Source organism: Myxine glutinosa, chromosome 2, assembly GCF_964187855.1.
Source record: "Myxine glutinosa chromosome 2, kmMyxGlut1.1, whole genome shotgun sequence".
In the NCBI taxonomy this organism is placed as follows: domain Eukaryota; kingdom Metazoa; phylum Chordata; class Myxini; order Myxiniformes; family Myxinidae; genus Myxine; species Myxine glutinosa.
In genome coordinates, this window is record NC_136262.1 from 159,001,174 (window position 1) to 159,027,985 (window position 26,812).

At 44.0% G+C, this 26,812-nt stretch overlaps 1 protein-coding gene across 2 annotated transcripts in view; it reads left to right on the top strand.

Annotated features, from left to right (window-relative positions):
• The window catches only part of FANCI (FA complementation group I), a 129,749-nt gene that overhangs the window by 29,376 nt on the left and 73,561 nt on the right, over positions 1-26,812 (top strand). For both annotated transcript variants that reach the window (XM_078771854.1, XM_078771855.1), the window contains exons 5-7: positions 930-1,083; positions 18,994-19,051; positions 21,105-21,146. In XM_078771854.1, coding sequence (XP_078627980.1) covers positions 930-1,083; positions 18,994-19,051; positions 21,105-21,146 — 254 coding nt within the window. The remainder of the gene's footprint in view (positions 1-929; positions 1,084-18,993; positions 19,052-21,104; positions 21,147-26,812) is intronic.

The following is a 26,812-nucleotide window of genomic DNA, read 5'->3' on the forward strand; positions in this document are numbered from 1 at the left end:
ATCAAGCCATTGGAGAAGAGGGAAATTTAATGTCAGAAGCGATGATGGAATTCCATGACCTTGCTGATGTTTGTGAGCAGGCTGATTGGTCTTTGGTTGCAACGATCTGTTGTTGCACCTTTTTTGTGTAAACCCTTGTTTTTTTGGTTCAAACCCCAGCCGCGTTATACCAAAGACTTTGAAAATGGTACATGCTGCTCCCTTTCGTGACATTCAGAATTTAAAAGGATAGAGTTCGGACAATCCCCATTGGTTGGCATCCATAGGAAGGAGGAAATTCCTCCATGAGAAAAGCACGGTGAGAAAAGCGGCGCCGCTGGTACCCAGAGTATCCCGGGAAGTAGTTGATGGCACATCTCCCCCCGTGTGTGTGTGTGTGTGTGTGTGTGTGTGTGTGTGTGTGTGTGTGTGTGTGTGTGTGTGTGTGTGTTTGTTTGTTTTTTTTATTACGAGCCTGAGATCTTGTGTCTCAAACAAAATATTGAACACTACAACGTAGATCGTGTTTTGGCATTTTCAAAACCTCTACGTTTGGCAGTACTTGGAAAGATATTACGTCATTTTACGTCATCACGACCAATCAAATTTGCCACTCGCAGACCCCGTCCGTGTCATTGTCTCTTACGACTAAGTGGGGTAAGGTGTCCTATGAACTCTCTAGTTTCCTCTGTGACTACTATTTCAGCTTTTAAAGTAGAAAACATTGCAGCATGATAGTTTTATTTTGCCGAGTTTACTTTCGTTCTTGATTACCGTCCTTGAAGAAGCTGAATGTTTGACTATGCTGTGCTCTGTGTTGGACGTTTGCAATGAAACTTTCTCTGTTTTTGATGGCAATTTATTATTCTTAAGCTGACATTTTGTCCCGAAAGATTGTGCATGATTATTTTTGTTGATGCCATCTTATTGAATGTCTTCCTTGCAAATAGGCTGACGTGCTCCCAGGAGAATGTCTGGCTGAACTGGCAACAGCCTTTGTGGCCATCATTAAGGCTGGTGGAATTTCAAATGGCTTGTCAATGGAGCTGTTCCCATGTTTACTCACCTGTCTCGCCTCGAAGGAAACCATTTCTTATGGGAAAGGTACTCAGACCAGCTCTTCCCCAACCACCCTACGCTCCCGCCACTCCCTGCCCCCTGACTTCATGATTAAAGTCAATAGGCCCGAGCATATGACATTTATGCTATGAGCCAGGAGGGGTGGGCGCTACCATCTAGGGGGAGTAATGCTTTGTATGATTTTTGACAAGGTATATATATGTCCCTGGATTTATTTATTTTATTTTTATTATTATTTATTATTATTATTTAATATTTAATTTAATTTATTATTATTATTATTTATTATTTATAATATATATTTCTTATTATTATTTATTTATTATAAAGTTTTTATTTTGTGACGTCCGATTCGTCAATTGTTGTTGGTGGTAATGTCGTGTCTTTAGTAACCATGGTAACTGCATGTAATTTCATCGCTTTCATTTCAGGTGGTGGTGATAGACAAACAGAGCAAATAAACGGCTGAGACAATGCATTATCCACAAGGAATAACTTCACAGACCAGGATGACAGTTTAATAAGTCCACAAAATGTTTACTGTTGGAAGCTGGCAAAATTAAAAAATCAAGCTCCTATTCTGGACATCGCCAAGTCTGTCACAGACAAAGAAATACCGAGTATTGTTTTATCACAGAAAATGTAGAAGCCTATTCACAATGTAAAGAGATCTAGATGCCTTGAAACGCAAAGCCCACCTAATCTCTGGTGATGAAATTGAATCTGAATGTTCCCCTTCCAAGCGGCCGAGCAGGAGGACATCATCCGAATCACGAATATACGAACAATAATGCATATTCTGTGGAAAAGTGAAACGACACAAAGGAACAAGTACACGTGAGACATTCGTCAAAGCAGTAGAGCTGATGGCTGATAAAAAGCTTCGAGAATGTGCAATTTAAAAATTTGACTCAAAAATCTTAGCCGTCACCAGCAGGGACGTAGTCGCTGCAGAAGCGCACTATCATTTTTCTTGCTATAGAAATAACACAAGACCCACAAAAGATACAGACGTCGACGACATGAAGACAGGGAGTGATCAGTAGCTTAAAGCATATGTCTTGAAGGTAGAATCGTACGAAGAACTGCTCCAGTGCATACGTGATGACATCATTGTGAACAAAATAATTGTTAAAACGATGAAACAAACATAAAAGTGGGAAGTCCTTATTGAAATTCAAAGGCTTAACAGAAGGAACAAAGAAACATCTTTATTGGAAGCTGGAATTTGATTTGCGGGAGAGTATTCATATTTTACACGACAAGAAAGGGAAGCTTCTTTTTGTGCATTACAATATTACTCTGCAAGAGGCCGTTATTGAATGTACCAAAGCTCAGGCAGAAGTTGAGATTTGGAGAAACAAGTCTACAGACAAGTCAAAAGTAATTGATCAAGCAGCATCTTTCCTGAAGTCCGAAATAAAGAATAACTAGCAGAGTTACCTGGCTAGTCAGTCACGCTTGGCTAGAAAAGTTACCTGGCAAGAAAATAAATAGTCACACAATTTAGTTTTGATATTCTGTTTATTATACCATTCTGTTAAGTGGTGTTGGGCTAGCCCTGGTGTTGGGCTAGCGGCTAGGGTGCCGGCTTAGGATCCTAGGATCCTAGGATCCTGGGTTCGAATCCCGGTCAATCGCTGAATTAACGCCAGGGGGGTTGACTCAGCCTGTCATCCTTCCGAGGTCGGCAAATTGAGTACCAGTTCACTGGTAATTCCCTGCTTGTCGTTAAAGGTGGCAAAAAGGGTTGGCGTCAGGAAGGGCATCCGGCCGTAAAACATTGCTTCAAAAAGGGGACCGAAAAACAACAACAACCACAGTTCCCGAAAAAGGCCAACCCCCGCTTGCGGGGAAAAATGGCCTCTAAAGGTGGTTTTTTTTTTATACCATTCTGTTAAGTAACACAATATTCTTTCAGCACTTCATGAAAACCGACATTTTCTTTCTTCTTCCACAAGGTACATTGCCAAAACTCACACTGTCACTGTTCACTGTCCAAATGCAGACTGAGGGTGTGTGTGTGTGTGTGTGTGTGTGTGTGTGTGTGTGTGTGTGTGTGTGTGTGTGTGTGTGTGTGTGTGTGTGTGTGTGTGTGTGTGTGTGTGTGTGTGTGTGTGTGTGTGTGTGTGTGTGTGTGTGTGTGTGTGTGTGTAGTGGGCTTTTTATAATCAGAGGAAGCCACGCCCCTTGGGCACGCCCTGCTGCCACGCACCTAGTCTAAATCTGATGCGCCCATGTCTTTTTCTCGTGAAAAGCTACCCCCCCATGGACCCCCTCTTCCCTCTCTAAGTCACCTCCTTTGGCTGTCCATGAGGCACAACAGAACAAACAGACGTTAACAAATAAGGATAGGGATAAGGGATAAATGGCTAATACAATAGACCTATCATCCAGAAGATGTTGGCAAGGATTCGTTCACTGTACCAGAACACTTTCACAGGTTTATGCTTGGGCTTCTGACAACAACAACAACAACAACAACAACTTCCTCAATGCCCAGGTCACTACTTCGCTTGGAACCCTATCGAATGCTTTATCCAGATCAACAAACCAAAGAAACAACTTTTTCCTCTTCTCCATGTACTTCTCCTGCAACTGCCTTACAATAAAAAGCACGTCTGTCGTTCCTCTTCCTGGCATAAATCCAAACTGCATTTCGTCGATTTTCACTTTCTTCCTTATCCTCTTCTCCATCACCCTTTCCAATGCCTTCGTCCCATTCATTGCTCTCATAACTTTCTCGCTCTATACGAGCCATAGTCTGGTCTAGACTCCAGACCAGTGGTTCCCAACCTTTTCTATGCCCCACACCCCTAGGAAATATTTCATTAATGTCCGCACCTCCTACAAAAGTAATATCACATTTGAAGATGAAGTCAAATTTTTGAACCACAAATTGAACCACATACCGTACACTACTGTGGGTGAATAAATGGAACTGAAAAATAAGATTTTAACTCGGTGCATGAAATGCAAATATAAATTGAGCAATTAGATTCTAATTTATACAGAAAAAAATGAAACAGTAAAATCAATCCCAATTGTGAACATAAAATTCAATGACATCTATATTTTTGAACCACAAATTGAACCACATAATACTGTGGGTGAACAAATTGAACTCAAAAAATAAGATTTTAACTCGGTGCATGAAATGCAAATATAAATTGAGCAATTAGATTTTAATTTACACAGAAAAAATTTGAAACAGTAAAATCAATCCCAATTGTGAACATAAAATTCAATGACTTCTTTGTTCCAGCTTCTCTTTCATGATTTTCTCAAAACGTGGAACTTTCTTGCTGACTGCGATCCGCAGGTCTGCCTGTGGATTCGGGCAATTCCTAGATTTTGTCTTGATTGACAAAAGAGAACTGAATCCAGATTCACACAAGTATGTCGTTGCAAATGGAATGAGGACACGGAGTGCTTTTCCACCAAGTCTTGGGGACATATCCAGTGCTGCACACCAAAACCCCTCCAAAGTCTTGCTTTCAAATTGCATTTCAAGAGCTCGATTTGTCCGCAAATCAATAAGATCTTCCTTCAGTTCTTCATCATTTGACATTTTCTCCATATTGTAGGAATATGGATTCATGATCCATTCTTTGAAATCTTCAGGTCTCCAGCAGCAAAATGTCCATCAAACGATGCTGACAGCATTTCCAAATGAGCCACAATTTTTTTCATGCACAGTAGGAGTTATGGATCCAGCGTCATCAACCATCTCTTCAAGTGAAGGAAAATTTGAGAGATTGCCTCTTTCCATCCTTTGACGCCAAAGACGTAACTTTTCTTTGAAGGCATTCAACTTTTCACAAGCCTTCAATATGTTTATCCCTTTTCCTTGAAGAGAAACACTCAGGTCATTCATTCGAGTGAAAATGTCAGCTAAGTAAGCCAGCATTTGGGCGAATTGCTGTGATTCCAATGCCCCAACCAGATCACATTCACGCTCTTCCAGAAAAATTTTGATTTCTTCCCGCAGTTCAAAGAAGCGGGTTAAAGCTTGTCCTTGTGACAACCAACGGACTTCTGTGTGTAAAAGCAAAACTGAATGCTCACTTGCCAGACTTCACAAAATGATTTTATGATGCGATGGTTCAAAGCTCGCCCCCTGATCCAGTTGATGATCTTCACACAAGTATCAAGGACTTTCTTCAAATTTGGAGGCAATGTTTTTGATGCCAAAGCATGCAGAGAAATGTCCTTGATACTTGTGTAAATTTATAATGTAAATTTATTTTTATATATTCAAAAATATGAGCATTCATGAGAAAAAATATAAAATATGTAAAAAGTATACAATTGTGTATACAATATACATGTTACAACAAGTTGCTACACGATAAGAGTTTGTGCTGAAAAAAAAAAGACCAAAAAAAAGAATAACGTATACGGAGTGGAACGTGTTTGACTATTGGTTTGAGACGTTGTTTGCAGTGGCGTGCGGTGATTTTTCGTCATGGGGAAGCAATTTAAGCGACACATAAAAAATTATATAAATACACGAGACGACCCGTGAACCCGTTGGGTTCCCGTTGTGACAGCGGTTGATTACGAAAAAAAAATTACACACAATTTTAATATTATTGACTGCTCAAACGTAAATTTGAAAAAAAATTTGAGCATTTACCTCATGAGTCACCGTTCAACGAAACACGTGTTTAATGACAACATTCTTGGTTGATCTCCCATCCTTCTTTTTTTTTCTTAGAGAGAGACTTGACTTTTGTGTCCTTTTATTATAAACAATGTAAAGCCATTTCACAAGCAGTTGTAAAAAAACACATTTCACAAAGCAGTTGTAAAAAAAAAACAAAGCAACCAGTTTAAAGAAATTGCATAAGGATCATGAAGACACCACAAAAGAGCAAAGGGTATTTAAAAGAAACCAGCGAATATACAAAAATATATATTTTACAAACCAAAGGGGAAGACACAAACAAAACCACAACCAATTTTAAAGGAAATGCTCATGCAAGAGCTATAAATACATCAGGAGCAAATTAAGCGAAAAACTAAGAGAGAGAGAGAGAGAAATGTATTCAAGGACACAGGAAGAAACATATATGCAAGCAATCAGTTCCAAAGAAAAAAAGTCAAATCAATCAGGAATTATAAAGTAATTACCACTTTTGAATCATCGACTGAGCACAGAACATTGCCAATACACCACTTTCTCTCAAAAAGTTGGACGTTTCCATTACTGACAAAGAAATCAAATTCTAGCTTGAGTCGTGTTGAGACAAACCCTTTAAAAATAGAAATAGCATCAGAGCCATAGCCGTTATCTATTTTAATTTTCCGAGATTTATATATCGCATATTTTGCAACAGCAACCAAAAAATTGAGAAGAACACCCACATCTCTACATGTGGGCCTGAAAGACACACCAAATATAAACATATGCATATTGAAAGGGAAGGACAGTTGGTGAAAAAGATATTCAAGGAACAAGAAAAGCGATGTCAGTCTACGACACTGTACATAAGCATGAAACAAATCCTCCTTCTGATCACAGAAAGGACAAGTTTCTGGCAGTGAGCTGTTAATACGGTGAACAAAAATATTGGAGGGAAGGCGCCCAGTGTGCTAACCTCCATTGTATGTCCGCTAACACACCATGTATTGGTAAGGTGTACATGTGAGGCCAAAGGGGGGTAGACGGAGACCCCGACCCGAACCGCTCTGACCACAAAGCTACTCGTGTTCTCCCAGAGAGGGGTACATTCTTATTTTGTCGAGAGAGATCACGGATTCCAATCTTAGTTACAAGATGAAAAGGGGGGGTATGTTCAATCTCCGGCTGAAGAGAAGACGAAAGGAGCACTTTGATTTCAGGGAAACCTAACCGAAAGTCCTCAATGTTACCAACACCTTCCCAGCCGATGTTTAGCTGTCTAAATTTTCTAATGACTATACGTACAACTTGGTCTACAAGTCGGACAGACCGAGATCCAACTGAGGTTGCCACCAAACCAGCAGGTTTCCACTTAACTCCAGATGAATCTCTCAGATCACATACTTTGTTAATCCCTCCTTGGATAAATTTTTTAATCAGGGCATGGCTATGAGGGATACCAGGAAAAAAGTTATTGAAGAAAAGGGGTTCTTGAAGGAACATTCGACAATTATAGCCCTCAAGGAAGCGGTGGACGTCAAACCTTTTCCAAGTGTCCAATAAACTCTGATAGAATCTCGGAAGAGAGGCAAAATTTACATGCTCGAGGTCTATCAGAAGAAGCTGCCGATCATATCTCAGTCTACCAGCCTGTTGTAACAGAAAAAATGCAAAGGGCCGCCAGGGCAGCTGTTCAGCGAACAGTAGTCTCTGCAGAGACTGCAGCCGAAAGGCCACAACTCGACCAGAGATATCAACAATGCCCTGGCCACCTTCCTTCCGGGGGTAGTAAAATATCTCAGGCCTCAGCCAATGGTAGCCACTCCAAAATAAGTTTACTAGCATTCGCTGAGTAGCCATAATTAGTTGGTTTGATGGCTGTAAAGCAATAATTCTGTGCCATAATTTTGTTGCAACCAGATTGTTTATGACAAGGGTACGGCCTCGATAGGAGATGGACCTCAGCAGTCCTTCCCATGCTTTCAATCTGTGCATAATTTGTTCCAACACTCCTTCCCAATTTTTCATTTCTGTTTCATGATTACCGATATGCACTCCAAGATATTTAACCCCGTCCGTTCTCCAGACCAGGTTGTGTGGGAGTGAGGGTGGTGATACACAAGAGAGATTGCCTTTGCCACACCATAATGCTGTACTTTTATTCCAATTGAACCCACCGGAAGAGGCTGCAGAGAAATCTCGCATACAACGTTGTAAAGCAGAGACATCATTGGAGCTTCTAATCAAAACACAGACATCATCAGCATAAGCCGTCTGCACAAATTCTGCTCCTTCTATACTTCTCATTCCCTGAGGTATTTGCTGTCTAATAGACCGAAGGAGTGGTTCAAGGGCGACTATATATAAAAGCCCAGAGAGGGGGCAACCTTGGTGAATACCCCGTTGGAAAGGAAAGGGAGAGCATAACCTATTGTTGATCTTCATCATACATTGAGTATTAGTATACAGGAGTTTCACCAAACCCCATTCCTTTCAGGACAGAAAAAAGGTACTTGTGGTCAACACGATCGAAGGCCTTAGTTTGGTCAAGAAACAGCAATCCAAAATCGTCACACAGGAAATTATTGCATGAAATAATATCTCTTACCAAAAAAATATTATCATAAATAGATTTTCCAGGCACACAGTAGGTCTGGTCCGGGTGTATAACTGAACTGATCACAGTCTTCATACGATTAGCAAGTACTTTAGAGAAAATCTTGTAATCAACACACAATAAGGAGACATGTCGCCAGTTATCAATCAGTTGAAGATTCCCAGCTTTTGGTAGCAAACAAACGACTGCTCGTCTACAAGACATCGGAAGTTCTCCGACACGTATGCTTTGATCGAGTACATCGAGTAAGTCAGGTCCCACAAGGGCCCAGAAGGTCTTGTAGAATTCTGTGGGCAGGCCATCTATTCCAGCTTTCCCATCTTTCAGGCTCCGCACAGCTGCTTCAAGTTCATCAGCTGAAATTGGGGAATCGAGCATGCATCGCTCATCCTCCTCGACACTCGGAAGCCCAGCAGTTAACTCTCGTATCACCTCATTATCCATGTTCTGAGGAGAGAGAGAGAGAGACAGAGACAGAGACAGAAAAAGAGAAAGAAAAAAGACGACTTAAAAGTTTTATGTCATGTTCAAAAGGCGCACTTGCAGGTGGCTGAGTGATGACTCGTGACACACGACGACAAGGACACAAGCCGCTCTTTGTCGCACCCCCAGATATTCCATCTTGCACCCCAGGTTGGGAACCCCTACTCTAGACTCTAGAGGGTCACCTTTCCCCTTGTATGGAGGGACGAGGGTACTCACTACTCAGTTCCCAATCCACTGGAATGTGGCCTTCTTTCACCACCAGATTTTTTATTTTTTTTTGTATACAAGATCGAGGCTCGTGAAAGAGCGAACATTAATCACACAGAAAGACAAACAGACACATAAAACAAATAACATCGGGAGCGGTAGACAAGATGGGGAGAGAGGGGGAAGGACACAAACACAACATTTCAGAGCAGCGACCGAGAGACATGGAGACATCGAGAGATCTGTGGGAGGGAGAGGGCTTTGGGGGGGAGGCATGGGAAGGGGGGGGGGGGGTGGGAGAGGTATAAAACATATGGACACTGCCAGGACTTCCAAAAAAGAAGTTGGAATTTCAAACAAGGTGGATCTGGGGTGAATTAGTGGGGGTAGAAAAGATCAAGGTTTTGGATGGGGGAAGATAAGAGATGGTGGTGAACAGCTGTTTTAAAGACCTGGAGGGAGGAGTGGGATTGAAAGGAGTGTGGGAGTTTGTTCCAGAGGCGGGAGAAAAGAGGAATGAAAGAGTGAAGGTGAGCAGAGAGCCGAGATTTCGGCAGTTTAACCATCAGAGGGTTGCTGGCAGATCTTGTGCGACCTGTAGGAATATTTGGGGGACAGAGCACAGAGAGAGCTGGGGGAGCAAGGCCGGAGAGGAGTCGGTAGAAGACAGAAAGACCACCTACCTGCCTGCGGTGAGTGAGTGAAAGGCCCTCAGAGATAGCTTCATCGCAGGAGATTCCAATGATTCTGAAAGCTTTGGATTCAACAGCGTGAAGACGAGCTAGGTGTGAGGCAGGAGCACCAGCCCATAGGGGAGAACAGTATTCCATTGAGCTGCGGATGAAAGCCTTGTATGTGGTGAGGAGCTCAGGTGTGCCTAGGAAGGACTTCGCACGACGGAGGATGCCCAGTCGGCGACTGGCTTTGGAGGCCAGCTTGGAAATGTGGTTTTCCCAAGAAAGATCATGGCAGATAGTGAGACCCAAAAGCTTGAGCGACAGAACTTCTTGGAGAGGATTGTTGAGAAAGTAGAAGGGAGGGTTGTCCAGTCGATCTTTTCGGAGAGACATAGTAAGAGTGTGAGATTTGTCAGGATTGAAAGACATGTTCCACTTGTTTGACCAGTCTGTGATTTTGTCCAGGTCTTCAGAGAGTGAGGAGGCTGCAGACTGCCGATCTGAGGGAAGAGGAATGGAGCGGCAGAGAGGAGTCATCAGCAAAGAGATAGAGAGGATTTTCCAGAGAGTCGGAGAGATCATTGATAAAGACCAGAAAAAGCACAGGGCCCAGCACACTGCCTTGGGGAACTCCAGCCTGAACAGGAAGGGGAGATGAGAGAAATCCATTCAGGGCCACACGTTGACTACGACCAGAGAGGAAGTCCGCAAGCCATGCATGGAGATTTCCATGGATACCATAGGAGGAGAGTTTGGTGAGCGGAGCTGGGTGCCAGACCGTATCGAAGGCACGTGATATGTCAAGGGAGACAGCTCTGATTTCCTGTTTGGCATTGAGGACCTCCATCCATTGTTGAGACAGCAGAAGCAGCATGTCCAGAGTAGAGTGACCTGGTCTGAAACCAAATTGATGATCAGAGATCAAGCCATTGGAGAAGAGGAAAGATTTCATATCCGAAGCAATGATGGATTCCATGACTTTGCTGATAGTTGGGAGCAGGCTGATTGGTCTGTAGTTGCAAGGATCTGTTTTTGCACCTTTTTTGTGTAAAGCGGTAATGTTTGCTGATTTCCAGGATGCTGGCAGACGACCTTGAGCAAAAGATAGGGTGAAAAGAACAGAGAGAGGGTGAGATAGAGCGGCAGAGCAGGATTTTAGGACCCGTGGGCTGATGCCGTCTGGTCCAGTTGCAGAATCAGAGTCGAGGATTGACAAAAACTCCTCCACCTTGTCAGGAGAGAAGGACACAGAGTCCAGGAGCAGTTGGGTTCGACTGGGAAAGGTGGGAACAGAGAGAGATGGGTTTGGGACTAAGGATTTTGAGGCAAACACAGAGTTGAGGCATTCGGCTTTGTCACGTGCGATGTCAACTGTGTGGCCATTTGAGGTAAGGGAGGGGATGGAGGGGGAACAAACACCAGAAACGGATTTGACCAGACGCCACCAGGATTTGGAGGAAGGAGACAGGTTTGAGAGTTCATTCTTGAGTGAGGAGAGATAGTGCTTCCTGGCACTCCTGAGGGTAGACACACACTTGTTCCGAGCTTGGTGGAAGGAACTGAGATTGCCTTCAGTTGGATTAGCCTTCCAAGAGGCAAAGGCAAGTTGTTTCAGGGCAACTGCCTCACCACAAGATTCAGTGTACCATGGAAGGGAGGAAGGGTAAGACAACTGAAGGAGGAAGGGTAAGACAACTGAAGGCGAGATGGGATAAATCTGTGCATGAGAGAGATCAGTTTGCTTTGGAAGAATTCCCAGGAAGAATTGATGTCCGAGGCAGTGGAGATGGGAGACCAATCCAGACGATTGATGGCTGCTTGAAGACCGTCCCAGTCGGCCTGAGTGAAATGCCAGACTCGTCGATGCTGAGGAGGCTCTCTGAGAATGGCCAGAGAGATGTCCACTTTGACAAGCACATGATCAGAAGAACCGATTGGAGCAGAAGAAGAGCAGCAGACATTAGCAGGGAAGTTTGTCATAACCAAGTCTAGAAGAGAAGATACTCCATTGGCTGAGATCCAGGTCGGGAAATTGACAGATTGTGTCAATCCCAGTGAGTCACAGAAGTCCTTTGCTGAGGTGCCATGACTGGTGAGAGAGGAACCCACACCCAACCAGGTGGCATGATGACAGTTGAAGTCACCACATATGAGGAAGAGAGAGTTGGGATGAGTGGATAGAAGTTGGTCCATGTTGTCAGACAGTGAAATGTAGATGGAGTCATCACTGTTTGGGGGACGGTACAGAACACATATGAACAAAAGGTGGGAGCGGAGAGGAAGCCGTAGCCAGAGGTACTCCTGGGGGTGAGGAGGAGAGAGGGCAGTGCAAGGAGAGTGAGGAAGAGAGTTTTTGATAAAGATAGCCACCCCACCACCAGGCCGAGGCTCAGGTCTATCATACCGGAGGAGGGAGTAACCAGGAAGAGATATTAAGGAATCAGAGACATCTTGAAGGAGGAAAGTCTCTGTTAAGCAGATCAAGTCTGGATTGTCAGAAGCAACCTGTATGGAGAGATCAGTCAGGTTTGAGCGAAGGCCCCGGATGTTTGAGGTCCATACCGCTAATGAAGAGAGAGGGGGAGCATCGGGTACAGGACAGGGGAGGGGAGGAGTAGGGTAAGATGAAGGATGAGAGGGGGAGGTAGGGAGAGCAGTTGATAGTGTGTCAGAGATTGCAGAAGAGTTCCAAGAAAGGGAAGGATGAGGAGGATGAAAGGTTTGATGGTGAAGGGATGAGGCACAGTGAGGGGTTGTTTGAGGGGGGGCAGAGGAAAGTAGAAGGTTGGGGGGGGGGGGTGGAGGTATGAGATAGAAGGGAGACGAAGTGGGGAGGAGGCAGCTTTGAGGAGGAGGGAGAATTGGAGAGGAATGGTATGGGGGGAGATTTGAATGGGAGGGGTTGGGGGGGAGTTTTGAAGGGGAGGAGTGAGGGGGGAGTTTAGGAGGGGAGGGGCAAGGGGGGAGTTTAGGAGGGAAGGGGCAAGGGGGAAGTTTAGAAGTGGAGGGGCAAGGGGGGAGTTTAGGAGTGTAGGGGCAAGGGGGGGATTTGGAGGGAAGGGGGGAGTTTAGGAGGGGAGGGGCAAAGGGGGGAGTTCAGGATTGGAGGGGCAAGGGGGGAGTTTAGGAGGGGAAGGGCAAGGGGGGAGTTCAGGAGTGGAGGGGCAAGGGGGGAGTTTAAGAGTGGAGGGGCAAGGGGGGAGTTTAGGAGTGTAGGTGCAAGGGGGGGGATTTGGATGGGAGGGGCAAGAGGGGAGTTTAGAAAGTGGATGATTAATGAAAGACGAACATTGATAACAAATTGGGTTTGTTGTGATTTTCAAGTTAGCAATCCGATTCAGAACGATGGAGGAGGGATGGAATGAATGTGAATTTAGACCATGTAGTGAGGGAGACGTATAAGAGATTGAATTTCTTTTTTTTGAAGTGGAATGAGTTGGAGAGGAAATTGAGAAAAGCCTTTTAAATAGGAAGAAAAGCAGCGTGTTGTAATATACCACTGAATAAAACACTGAAGGGGAAAGGTTAAACATATTTAAATAATATTTAAACAGAACCGTGATCAATCTTATATGCACAAAATACCAACGGGGGGAGAGCCGAGAGGGACCACCACAAGTCACGTGAACAGGGCAAACGGTGGATGGCAAGGAGATAATGGGGGCGGGGCGAACAGCACACCTGGACAGAAAATACAGGATGAGACAACAGTACACGTGGAGAAAGGAAAATAAATGTTTTTGGTTTTTTTTTTGGGGGGGGGGGGGGGTGGGGATTTAGAATGTCAGATAGAGTATTATGTTCGGGGTAGAAGGGAAAAAACTAAGAGCCAAGCAAAACACGCTTAAGTTAACAAACACCGACGGGGGTACAACTACAAGGCCGCACACGAGGAGCAGAACACGATTAATTAATTACGAGTTACAGGAAATTCAAACCAAAACTAACTATAATCAAACAATAATGCATGGACGATAAAATAACGAGTTGAAATTTGACAATCTATCTGGGGAAATGGGGGAGAAACACGTGGTCGAAGAACGAACGAACGAATAAGAATGAATAAACGAATGAGAACAGAGAAGGAAATGTTTTTTTTTTGTTTTTTTTTAGTTGAGATTTACATAAGGAAGTAGGCTATGGGGTGAAAAGACTGGGAAAACAGAGAACGAAAGTTATTGGATCACAAAATGACGGACCGCTGAGAGAAAAACAAAGCCTCAAGGTTGTACAGTGTACACTGTACAAGGCCTCAAGACACGACACGAATTAACATGATTTTCAATACAGGTATGAAAGATTTGCACCGAAAATCTTCGTCGGAACACCATATACGTACAATACACCATAAAATAAATACAGTTATAACGAAAATACAAATGGGAACAATTACTAAACTTCGATTTCGATGGAGAGCGTGGAGAGCTGCGAATAAACGAACCCTCGCCAGCAAGACCGGAAACGGAAGTCGTCTGATCTCTGTCATTCTCTTCACACCCCAACTTCCCGCTGCCTTCAACATATCTCCCACAACTCCCGTCGGCCCTCCCGCTTTTCTACTCTTCATTGCTTTTATCGCTTCCTCAACTTCCTTCTCAGTTATCTTCTCTGCCGGTCCTAAAACTGGGTTAGTCTGTTGCCGGCCCATTCATTCTCTGCATTCAACAGCATTTCCATATATCTCTTCCATCTTCCTTTAATTCCATCTGGGTCCACAACGATTTGTCCCACTTCATCCTTCAAGCAACTCACCCCCATCACAACGCACCTCTCTTTCGCTATCTGCTTTGCAATCCTGAATACCGCTCTCGGACCCTCTTCTGAATCCATAGCGTTCTCTGAACATTTTCTGAGATGCCTCCTGCGCCTTTGATACCTCTTTTTTTGCAGCCTTCTTGGCTGCCTTATAACTTTCATGCTCTGCCTCTTCTGCCCCCATACCCTTCGCCTTCTGCCACTCCTTGAACTTCTTCCTCTTCTCGTCAATCCTCTTTCCAACTTCATCATCCCACCACCATGTTTCCGAGTGCCTCGGTGGTCCTTTTGTCCATCCACATACCTCACCAACGGCTCCTTCATTGACATCCAACCACTTTCAAGCTCAACCACATCATCCTCTACCATACTCAGCCTTTCTTTTAATGCCTCCCTCACTGTCACCTCTTTCAGCCCCCACACCATCATTTTCGGTTGGTACTTCACCTGCCGAGCTCTCCTCGCACCTTTCACCCTTATGTCGCAGACAACCAAGTGGTGCTGTGAAACAGCCTCCTCACCCGGGATCACCTTTGTGTCCCGGAGGTGCCCCCTATCTCGTCTACGCACCATCAGGTAGTCGACGGTTGTCGTCGACCCACCTGACGTGTATGTAACAAGCTTATTATCCGCTTTCTGGAACTGAGTTTTGCAAATCGTTAAAACAGCTCCATCAGCAAACTCCACAACCCTTTCACCTTCTCCATTCCTCACACCATATCCATAACCCCCATTGACTCCCTCAAAACCGTCTATACTCCTTCCCACATGTCCATTTAGGTCTCCTACCACAACAACTTCCTCATCTTTCACATTTTCCATCAGCTTCTCTATTGCACGCCAGAACGTATCCTTCTCTTCATCGCTCCGACCGACCTGCGGAGCATATCCCGAGATGATGTTCACCAAGAGCTTTCCAATCATCATTCTCACCATCATCAACCTTTCACTCACTCTAGTCACACTCACCACACTGTCTACAAACTCCTCAGAAAACAGGACACCAACACCATGCCTGCCTTCCAGGCACCCTTGCCACACAAACTTGTATTTCTGTCCTTGCCTACCCTTCACCATTCACACCACTTCCCTTCCATCTCGTCTCCTGCACACAACATATGTCCACTCTTCTTCTGACCAATACTTCCACCACTTCTCCTGATCTCCCTGTCATTGTCCCTACGTTCCATGACCCAAACCTCAGAAACCGATCTCCACATGGGGCATCAGACGTTTCGTCATAAATGGAGTGATTTCCACCCTTTCGTTGATCGGGTTCCCCACCTTGATTTTTGACCAGGGGGGGTGAGGACTCCCACGGGGTACTTCGGGCTGTACCCTGCCCATATGTAATTGTCCTGGTTCCCTTTTTGAGGCAATGTTTTATGGCAGATGGACTAAAATTATTATCTCACTAGTCTTTGCGGATGTGTAGTCGGGATGAATTCAGAGCCAAAGTACGTTAAAACGAGAAACTTGTCTTCCTATTCATGTTCTGATTCGTGTTCAAAATACAACATTCAATTTAAATAAGTTGTTCTTTGATCATAAGCTGATGATGGACGGACGGGCACGGACCAATTGCTTAACCCTGCTCCTCGCTCTTTGTTCGTGGGGTAATTGCTCAGCAGCAACTAGAGAATGTATTCCATAAGTTTGAAAATCAGATTGAACGACGTATTATGAAAGATGGCAGTTATGTTGAAGCCTAAAAATTTGAACTGTATTGAGTAGAAACTCTGAATTACGCTTTCATGCCGCATTTTTTTTTTTTCTATCTTTTATCCATCAAAAGTTATAAAAGTTGCATAAAGACTTTATGAACACAGCACCATTACAATAGCTTTTCTTGTTTTGTCTGCATTGTGTGAGGCTAATAAGTCACCAAATAAATTCCCATATTCATATACATTATACTGAGCAAACGTCTTTGGCCACCTTGAAAATAAACATTTCAATTGCCACTTTGGCATATTTTGATGAGTACAAGGTGTTTAATGATCATGCCTTATGAAAAGAAACAAAAATGAATTGTATTTTACAATGTTGATGCATGAAATTTCAATATTTGGTGTGACCACCTTTCTCATGTCAAACATCAGATATCCGTTTTGGGTTGCTTTACTGCAATATCTGGAGAAAATCCATTTGGAGGTTGTTCCATGCATTCTGCAATGTTTATCTTCAGCTTTTGGCTTTTCGTTTTTCTTTCTGTCGAAATAATCCAAAAGTCTGGGGCGACCCCATTTTCTCCTAATTTGGAATTTCTCTCTTGCACATAATATAAACCCACACCATGCCCAAACTATGAGACTCGTAATAATTTTACACTTAAAAGGCCCAGTGAGAAATATTCTGCAAAACAGGTATTTCCAGACGTGGCATTCAAGCTAAATACTGTCACGTCACTGGCTATTAAGACCGCCTGATGACGGATAACCGAACCAGCTTTAACTCCTGAGGTGGCAGCCAAATATGGCGGTTACCGCCCACACGAGATTGAAGGCTGCGAGGCGTTTATCTGAACGAAAAGAAATGGTCCTTTTTAGTGCACTTAGCTCGTCCCAACGAGTTATTTTGTAAAGGTGATGGCAATGGTCCGGTCCAATGCCTGCTGCACTGGAGTGCCCCAAAAAGGTGGTAGTGCCGTGCGTCGGGAATGCCCAAGCATGTGGCAAGCAGCCACGACGGCCTCCTTTGTTCCACCTCCTCGTCCTTGTGGAGAACAGCGTGGCCTTGAGCTCACCACAAGCCCAGCTATCGCCGAAACCTCCTGCAACACTTTGCAAAACCTGCCAAAATACTGCCAACGCAGTCCAGAGCTCCTTGGCGAGTCCAACGCACACCCAACACGACCAGCGCACAATCGGCAAGATGGTGCCTTTCTTCCCCTGAGCAAAAGCGACCGACTCTTCTTCTTTTCTCTCTCTTGAGCCAATAGGGCTGTTTCCCACCCAGTTTTACAGTTTCCCTACTTATTACATCGAGATTTCTTCTATGCGCCACACGGTCCATGCTACTAATTATACAGTGCTACCTTTCCTACAGTATCCTTTTACCTACCCCCCACAAATGTAACAATACTTAAATAAATTCCTTAAGAAATAGAAAAAAAAAAAAAAACCAAGTTCTAAACTTACTGTGTATAGTCAACAAAGCCAAGAGACAGAAATGTGCCAAAAAACATCAGATTTGGGATGCTAACTAGTCAATGGCGAAAGGTCGCAAACGCCCTCCCGCAGCGCCGAAGCAATGTGCTTCGCGAATGTCCGAATTAAATGAAATTGCGCCTAACCAGAGAATACAATTGCTTTTCCTGGATAGTATCTGTATCCCGCTGGTCTCATAAACTAGTTTATTGACCCAGTTTACGTCTTCTCCAGGGATTTCCAAATCACTGAAAATGGCTTGCCCGTGCGGGTGTTGGCAGCAATCGGGCGATAGCTATTCTTAAGAAACAAGCATTCTGAGTATTGCACTGCAATACATGTCCCCTACCGGCATTGGGTAGCACTGTCATAGAAGACAGTATTATGACTTACCGCACTCCATATTATAGTCCGGAAAGCTGTTGGGGAAATTCCCAAAGTTCAAAGTGCCATAACTTTGTCAAAAATGATCGAAACGTGGTGAAGTTCGAACTTGATCTGTAACTTATCATGAGGAAACCATGTGCCAAGATTGAAATCATTCGCATTAAGAGTTTAGGAAAAAGGTCCGGAAAGCTGTTCTTTGCGTGACGGACTGACAGACTGACAGACTGATGGACTGACGGACTGACGGACTGACGGACTGACGGACTGACGGACTGACGGACTGACGGACTGACGGACTGACGGACCGACGGACCGACGGACCGACAGACTGACAGACGGAGGGACGGAGTGCAAACCTATAGTCCCTTACGGTGTACACCGGTAGGGGACTAATAACATGCTTATTAATGCACACAAAATGACACAGAGATTCCCAGACTAAAAGTGGGTAGTAATAAATGGTAATAAATAAATACTGTACTCTTAATATGGAAATCCGAAACTAATACGCTAAATTTAGGTATATTAAAACTTGTGGTGCCACAAGCACACAATCACTCCACACAACGGGGAGAATCCAGGTCAGATCTTGAAGGATACAAGGAGGGGGGAGGGGGGGAGTGTTTGGGGGGAGCAGGCTCCTGTTTAAGGGACAGCATGGGGGAAGGCACAGGTAAGTTCACAAAACTCTAACTCCACTGCTGCCAGCGTCTGTGTGCCTCTCTCAGATGGATTACACTACCCTCTGCTGTCCTTTTGGGAATGGGTGAGGCTTATGTGGCATCTGAATAAGATTGCATTACATTTTGATCTGCTTCCTTTAATTGAATGTAGGATGGTGGAATGTTTTTCTCACACCAACAAATGTCATGGAAAAACACATTTTCTGTATATTTGGTATTAAATATCTTTGAAAAAGATACTTATTGTAAAAATACAAGTTTATTGTTTTTGAATGAAGATGCATTATTCAGCTGTCTAAAATATATATTTGATTTGTTATTTTTTTCCCCCCTCTTGGCATTATAGGGTGCCAGTCTGGTGCTTCAATGAAAAACCAGATTATCAGAAATTTATGCTCCTGCAGGTAGGTCTGAGCACATGAGGGGTGTTGCAAAATAAGTGATACTTTTTTCCCCAAAGATGAAATGAAGTTTCAATCGGATGAAAATCCAACCAAAGGCTATATTTCATTCAAAAATTAAAAACTCACGTTTAATACGCGTCAATATGTCCACCATTAGCTTCAGAAACCATTTGAAGTCGACTTTTAAAAGATGTCAGCAAAGACACGAACATTAGTCGCAAATATGACGGAGACAACACAGACAACGTGCGCGCCACGTCATGGTGACGCATGCGAAATTTGAATTAAAAAATCGCGGACATGTGGTCAATACAATCTGTGGGGAAAAAGTATCATTTATTTTGCAACATGTGGTCAATACAATCTGGGGGGGAAAGTATCATTTATTTTGCAACACCCTATACACACAGTGCATCATGATGAATTGTAGTTGGACAATAACTGTAACCTTTTTTTTCTTTGCATTTAACTTTACTAGAGAAATACCCGTGCTATGCACGGGTGGGAGGCCAGAAGCAGACAGGTAATGCAGATACGTTGAATGCTAAAGCATGAAACCAATAAATTCCACATTCCTGTTGCACCTTCAGTCGCACATCATGGAGAGCAAGTTCATGAAGGACTTCCATGAAAAACGTACCTGTTCGCAAACAAACGGGTACGTTCACACACAGAAACATCGATCGTGGGTCCGTGGCGAATCTGCATATGGTGATGGCAAAATATCAGAAATTGAAGGCTTTTTTATTTTAAACGATTCATATAAACATCCGTTGAATCATATTACACGCAAATCATCAAAATCTAAACAGTATCTTGAGAATTTCAATAAAAGCCACATCACTGTTCATATCGGTAAATATTATTCCATCATCTTTCAAATCGTGATCGAAACACTATGATCGTGATGATCGTGATCGATAATTGTGTTCACAATCGCTGTGCCGTATGTACTCCCGATACGTGTACCAAATTCCCGAAACGTGTAACTGTACCAAATCAACAGTTAAAAGATTTTGAGCTGATAGGTGTTACGGCCTTGGCAAGATCGATGGAGACAGCGATCTGGTAGATATGATCCTCCTTCATGCCGAAGTGCAGATCCTCCTTCATGCCACATCCGATCGATGCAGCTGTGCAGCGATCGGTGCAGTCGTTTGAGCGCACACGGTGCAGTGATCGGGGCAGTCGTTTGTGCGGCACACGGTGCAGCGATCGGTGCAAACGTGGACTCCCACACTGCCACATCCTGCTGATACTTGCTCCCGCATGACGTTTCCGCATGACGGATGTTTATATAAATCGTTTAAAAGAAAAAAAGGCTTCAATTTCCGATATTTAGCCTTTTCATTTGGGCCTCCCAATTGAAGTCCCGCCTATAGGGCGGGTACCGTTGCTCGACGTAAGAAGACGTCACAATGAACGTCGTGCGAACGCAAATGTTATGCGGGAGTCCAAACCTGAGAATGCTGGAGACCAAAGCTGAAATTGGGAAAACTAAATAGCCTATTTTACTCCTGGGGATCCCAGGATTACCCACCGAAAATATATTTGCGATCAGTTCAGCAGTTTTTACGGTACCTTCGAACGGACAGACAGACAGACAGACATTTGGTGAATTATAGTAAGATTCGGCATGTAAAAACGAGTCGATTTATTTTATTGATGTCACTGGTGTGCATCATTTTTAGGTGTGTGTTATTACTTCTGCTTTAGTGCTTTGGAATTTGACATACAACAGCCTACTGACTCCTGCAAAAAAAAAACTTGGGATCTTTAAAGGCCACTGGCAACAGCAAGCAGATGGGATCCTGCATTGATGTCATTTGGGATGGATAACACGCTTGCTGATGGAAACGGCCTGCCTGTGAAGGACTGAACATAGTTTATTGTCAGTTTGGGAATTGAGCCCAGACGAGGCAGATCAAGGTCATGACCGCTAACTGTTACGCAATGATTTGTTTTGCTGAATACCTCAGTTTTAGAAATGCCCGATCATGCTCACTTCACCCCAGTGGTATTTTTGACGTAATTTGTCCATGTTTTTACACAGGTGGGAGTTGTCAAGTATCATTCACCTTGCGTCAATGTTCAGGTGTGTTGTGGTTTACACAATCCTTCAACACTTGCTTTTGTTGAAACTATACAATGGTAGTTTTAAAGCACATGAGCAACAACAATCTTGAATGTTTTAAAGTGGTCTTTAGAATTGTTTTTCAATCTTTACAATTTTGACCATGTGCCAGAGTAAGTATGATTTAGCTCTGCCATTTGTACCCATTTTGTTTCAATGGCAGGAACGCTCATTCTACATCTTGTAATCACTTGGAACAGTCTGTCTGAACTAGGCAGCGAGACTTGTGGCTGAGTAATTGTAATTTTGATTCCTAAATTGATCAATTGGTTGGAGAGAATTGAAATGAGCATCACTGGCAGAATGGGCTCTTGGGATCAGTTGCACAACTTGTTGAATTTGGAATAGATCTTATTGCAAAGGCATTAACCACTGAAAATAATTGGAGGATAAAGGCTTTGCCTGATGTTTTTAAAACGGTTTCCTTCACTGGGGGACCATACAAGTGGTCGGCAAAGGCATTTACAAGGATGGCCCAATACTTAAGGCAGTTTTAATTTCGATAGTTTTATTGGAGGTGCATTCCCTTTTTAAATTAAACTAAGGATACACCTCTGCCTGTGCACACCCAGCAAACGCAGATACTGCTGCTCGCTACAACCTCCGACAGGGTTGGTCATACTGAAGCGTTCCTGACCTGTATATCCCCCCTGAAGAAGGGGGGCACCCAGTGTTTGTATCACTTTTCAACATGATCACTTACCGAACTTACACTTTGTCCAATGTCCGACAAAAACTTGTGTGCTTGCTGCTGGTGTTTTAGCCAGACTTGCATGGATCTTCAACATATCCATCACTGGCAAAAGGTCAAAAGGCAGCTGACGTCTCTTGGGAAAAGCTACCTGTGTATGCTTGAAATTATGAAGAAAATGAATGTAGATTTGGTGGAAACATTCAAAGATTGATGAAAAATTCAGTGGATATTTTCAGGCATCAAATAATAAAGTGAGGGACATTGTTTTGTGTAATGAAGAGTCAAATGTGTGAAAACCTCTTTGATAGAGACTACTCCATCTGCTTAGACAAGCAATAGCTTCTTCCCGCTCCTCAGACTTTGACAAAATTACAAACTGGTCAAACACTTTGAATATGTCTTTCAATCCTGAGAAATCCCACACTATCTCTCTCTCCGAAAGGACTGTAACGCAGACCCTCCCATCTACTTTCTCAACAACCCTCTCAGAGGTTCAGTCACTCAAACTATTGTGTCTTACTCTCAGCCATGATCTTTCTTGGGCAAGCCAAATTTAAAAGTTGGCCTCCAGAGCCAGACGCCGACTGGGAATCCTCCGTCATGCAAAGTCCTTCCTCGGCATACCTGAGCTCCTATCCACCTACAAGGCTTTCATCCACAGATCGATGGAGTACTCCTTTCCCCACTGGGCTAGCTTTCCTGCCTCACATTTTGCTCAGATTGACGCCATGGAAACCAAGGCCATCAAGATAATTAGAATCTCCCACGCTGAAGCTGAATCTATGGGTCTTGCATTTTGCCATCGCAGACAGGTAAGTGGTCTGTCTCTCTGTCTTATACCGCCTTCTTTCCAGGCTTGCACCCTCTGCTCTTTTTGTGCTTTGTCCTCCATGTATCTACAGGATGTGTGTGGTCCACGAGCAACCCCTTCCTTGTGAAACTGCTTAAATCCAGGATCACTGCTCATCTCCACTCAATTTATTCCTTTTTCACTGCCTGTGGAACCACCTTCCACACTCTCTTCAATCTCATTTTCCCCTCCAGGTCTTTAAGAAACCTGTTCACCACCATCTCAAGTCATCCCCCATCCAAAACCATATTGCTGCACCTGTTAAACCAACCCCCTCCCAAAATTTTGCTTATGCGTCCATCTTGTCCATCCCTTGCGTTCTCTCCTATCCCTCATCGTTACCTGCATCCCCTGTTTGTCCATATCGATCTACTTTCTCCCTTCGCCTTGCTATTGGTGCTTTCCCTGTCTCCTGTTTTTCCTTTTGTTATGTTTTGTCCTGATATGTTCTGTGTCCCAGCTCTTCCACAGCCCTTGACCATGTATACAAAATAAAAAGGAAAAAAAACTTGTGTGCCACATCTTGTCATGTCTGAGAGAATCAAGTAAACCACCAATTGGTTTCAAGAAACAGAGGTTTGTCATCTAAATGTTTCTTCGGCAACATGACAGTTCCTGTCCGTGCACTGCAAAACAGAGATAAGACTGAGAAGATCTGGGTGGGGGGTTATACCTGAGAAGATCAAACAATCCAGATTTTGTGCCATAAGATTTTCACCTGTTTGGTTCCTTTTCAAGAACTTCTGCTCGATCATTATTTTATCCGAATATGTGCAAATAATTATGTTTGGCTGCTGCTGGTCTTTTTTTGCCAGTCTTGGAATGGGATGCTTTAAGCAACTCTGATACAATTCCAATATGCAAAATGTTTGTGCAACAACAACATGCATCTTCGTAGCTGGTTATAATACTGAAAAGTAATACAAACAATGTGAATGTCTCTCTAAAACTATTGGAATTAAATGTTGTTCACCAATTGAACCAACTAAAATAACAATACTCCCCCAGATGGATGGGAGCAGTGTAAATGATTGGAAAGTGCATCCTCATTGGCAAATCACTTTCACTGTCCCGGCCAATATTCAGTGGTTGTGTATATAAAATTTCACACTCGACATTATTCCTCAGAAATGTAAATTAAGTCCTGAATATTTTACAACGATCTACACATAATCAAAGACTGAAAATGAAGAATTTATGATAATAAATGATGATGTCTCCCTGATGATGATGCGTCTTGAAGGTGTCTCCCTGATGTAGGGTTCCTTTCCAGCCTCAATTTGAAGTGCCTATTTGGCACAAGAGATGTGAAGAACACCTGATTGCACGTTTCCACATAATGCAATTGCCTCATCGTTCAAGTTCAGCAACCAGTGCACCCGTAACTTCTTCGAGATGACACGAGGCTCTCTGAACAAATTTGATTCTTTCCGAGACACTAGCATGTGGATCATCCAAAAAACACACTCGTTACATTATCTATCAATTCATTAAAATGCCAAGTCTGTTAGAAAATTATAGGAATCAAATGATCGGACATCTTCAAGCAGGGTATTCCATTATCCATGTTGCAAGGCTCTTTAACATGATGAGGAACTGTTTATGACAGAAGACGTTATCAAGTCGCTGGATTAACAAGTGATATGCCAAGAAATGGACTTCCCAGGATAACGCCTCCCACTCAGGACCACTACATTCGCATGACCCATCTATGCAATTAGTTTCACACTGCCAAGAGTACTGCAAACATACTCCCTGGACCTCCCAGGATAAGCGTCAACACCGTCTTGAAGGCATCTCTCTGATGCAGGGATCTGTGCTCGCCGTCCTGTTCAGCATACAGGACTTGCACCGCAACACATCCAATCCAAGCATGCTTTATTTTCAATCAATGGGCATGGGCAAGCAAGTGTTTTTTTTTGTTTTTGTTTGTTTTGTATACAAGATCGAGGCTCGTGAAAGAGCGAACATTAATCACCCAGAAAGACAAACAGACACATAAAACAAATAACATCGGGAGCGGTAGACAAGATGGGGAGAGAGGGGGAAGGACACAAACACAACATTTGAGAGCAGGGACCGAGAGACATGGAGACATCGAGAGATCTGTGGGAGGGAGAGGGCTTTGGGGGGAGGCATGTGAAGGGGGGGGGGGGTGGGAGAGGTATAAACATATGGACACTGCCAGGATTTCCAGGAAAGAAGTTGGAATTTCAAACACGGTGGATCTGGGGTGAATTAGTGGGGGTAGAAAAGATCAAGGTTTTGGATGGGGGAAGATAAGAGATGGTGGTGAACAGCTGGTTTAAAGACCTGGAGGGAGGAGAGGGATTGAAGGGAGTGTGGGAGTTTGTTCCAGAGGCGGGAGAAAAGAGGAATGAAAGAGTGAAGGTGAGCAGAGAGCCGAGATTTCGGCAGTTTAACCATCAGAGGGTTGCTGGCAGATCTTGTGCGACCTGTAGGAATATTTGGGGGACAGAGCACAGAGAGAGCTGGGGGAGCAAGGCCGGAGAGGAGTCGGTAGAAGACAGAAAGACCACCTACCTGCCTGCGGTGAGTGAGTGAAAGGCCCTCAGAGATAGCTTCATCGCGGGAGATTCCAATGATTTTGAAAGCTTTGGATTCAACAGCGTGAAGCCGAGCCAGGTGTGAGGCAGGAGCACCAGCCCATAGGGGAGAACAGTATTCCAGTGAGCTGCGGATGAAAGCCTTGTATGTGGTGAGGAGCTCAGGTGTGCCGAGGAAGGACTTCGCACGACGGAGGATGCCCAGTCGGCGACTGGCTTTGGAGGCCAGCTTGGAAATGTGGTTTTCCCAAGAAAGATCATGGTAGATAGTGAGACCCAAAAGCTTGAGCGACAGAACTTCTTGGAGAGGATTGTTGAGAAAGTAGATGGGAGGGTTGTCCAGTCGATCTTTTCGGAGAGACATAGTAAGAGAGTGAGATTTGTCAGGATTGAAAGACATGTTCCACTTGTTTGACCAGTCTGTGATTTTGTCCAGGTCTTCAGAGAGTGAGGAGGCTGCAGACTGCCGATCTGAGGGAAGAGGAATGGAGCGGCAGAGAGTGGAGTCATCAGCAAAGAGATAGAAAGGATTTTCCAGAGAGTCGGAGAGATCATTGATAAAGACCAGAAAAAGCACAGGGCCCAGCACACTTCCTTGGGGAACTCCAGCCTGAACAGGAAGGGGAGATGAGAGAAATCCATTCAGGGCCACACGTTGACTACGACCAGAGAGGAAGTCCGCAAGCCATGCATGGAGATTTCCATGGATACCATAGGAGGAGAGTTTGGTGAGCAGAGCTGGGTGCCAGACCGTATCAAAGGCCCGTGATATGTCAAGGGAGACAGCTCTGATTTCCTGTTTGGCATTGAGGACCTCCATCCATTGTTGAGACAGCAGAAGCAGCATGTCCAGAGTAGAGTGACCTGGTCTGAAACCAAATTGATGACCAGAGATCAAGCAATTGGAGAAGAGGAAAGATTTCATATCTGAAGCAATGATGGATTCCATGACTTTGCTGATAATTGGGAGCAGGCTGATTGGTCTGTAGTTGCAAGGATCTGTTTTTGCACCTTTTTTGTGTAAAGCGGTAATGTTAGCTGATTTCCAGGATGCTGGCAGATGACCTTGAGCAAAAGATAGGGTGAAAAGAACAGAGAGAGGGTGAGATAGAGTGGCAGAGCAGGATTTTAGGACCCGTGGGCTGATGCCGTCTGGTCCAGTTGCAGAATCAGAGTCGAGGTTTGACAAAAACTCCTCCACCTTGTCAGGAGAGAAGGACACAGAGTCCAGGAGCAGTTGGGTTCGACTGGGAAAGGTGGGAACAGAGAGAGATGGGTTTGGGACGAAGGATTTTGAGGCGAACACAGAGTTTAGGCATTCGGCTTTGTCACGTGCGATGTCAACTGTGTGGCCATTTGAGGTAAGGGAGGGGATGGAGGGGGAACAAACACCAGAAACGGATTTGACCACACGCCACCAGGATTTGGAGGAAGGAGACAGGTTTGAGAGTTCATTCTTGAGTGAGGAGAGATAGTGCTTCCTGGCACTCCTGAGGGTAGACACACACTTGTTCTG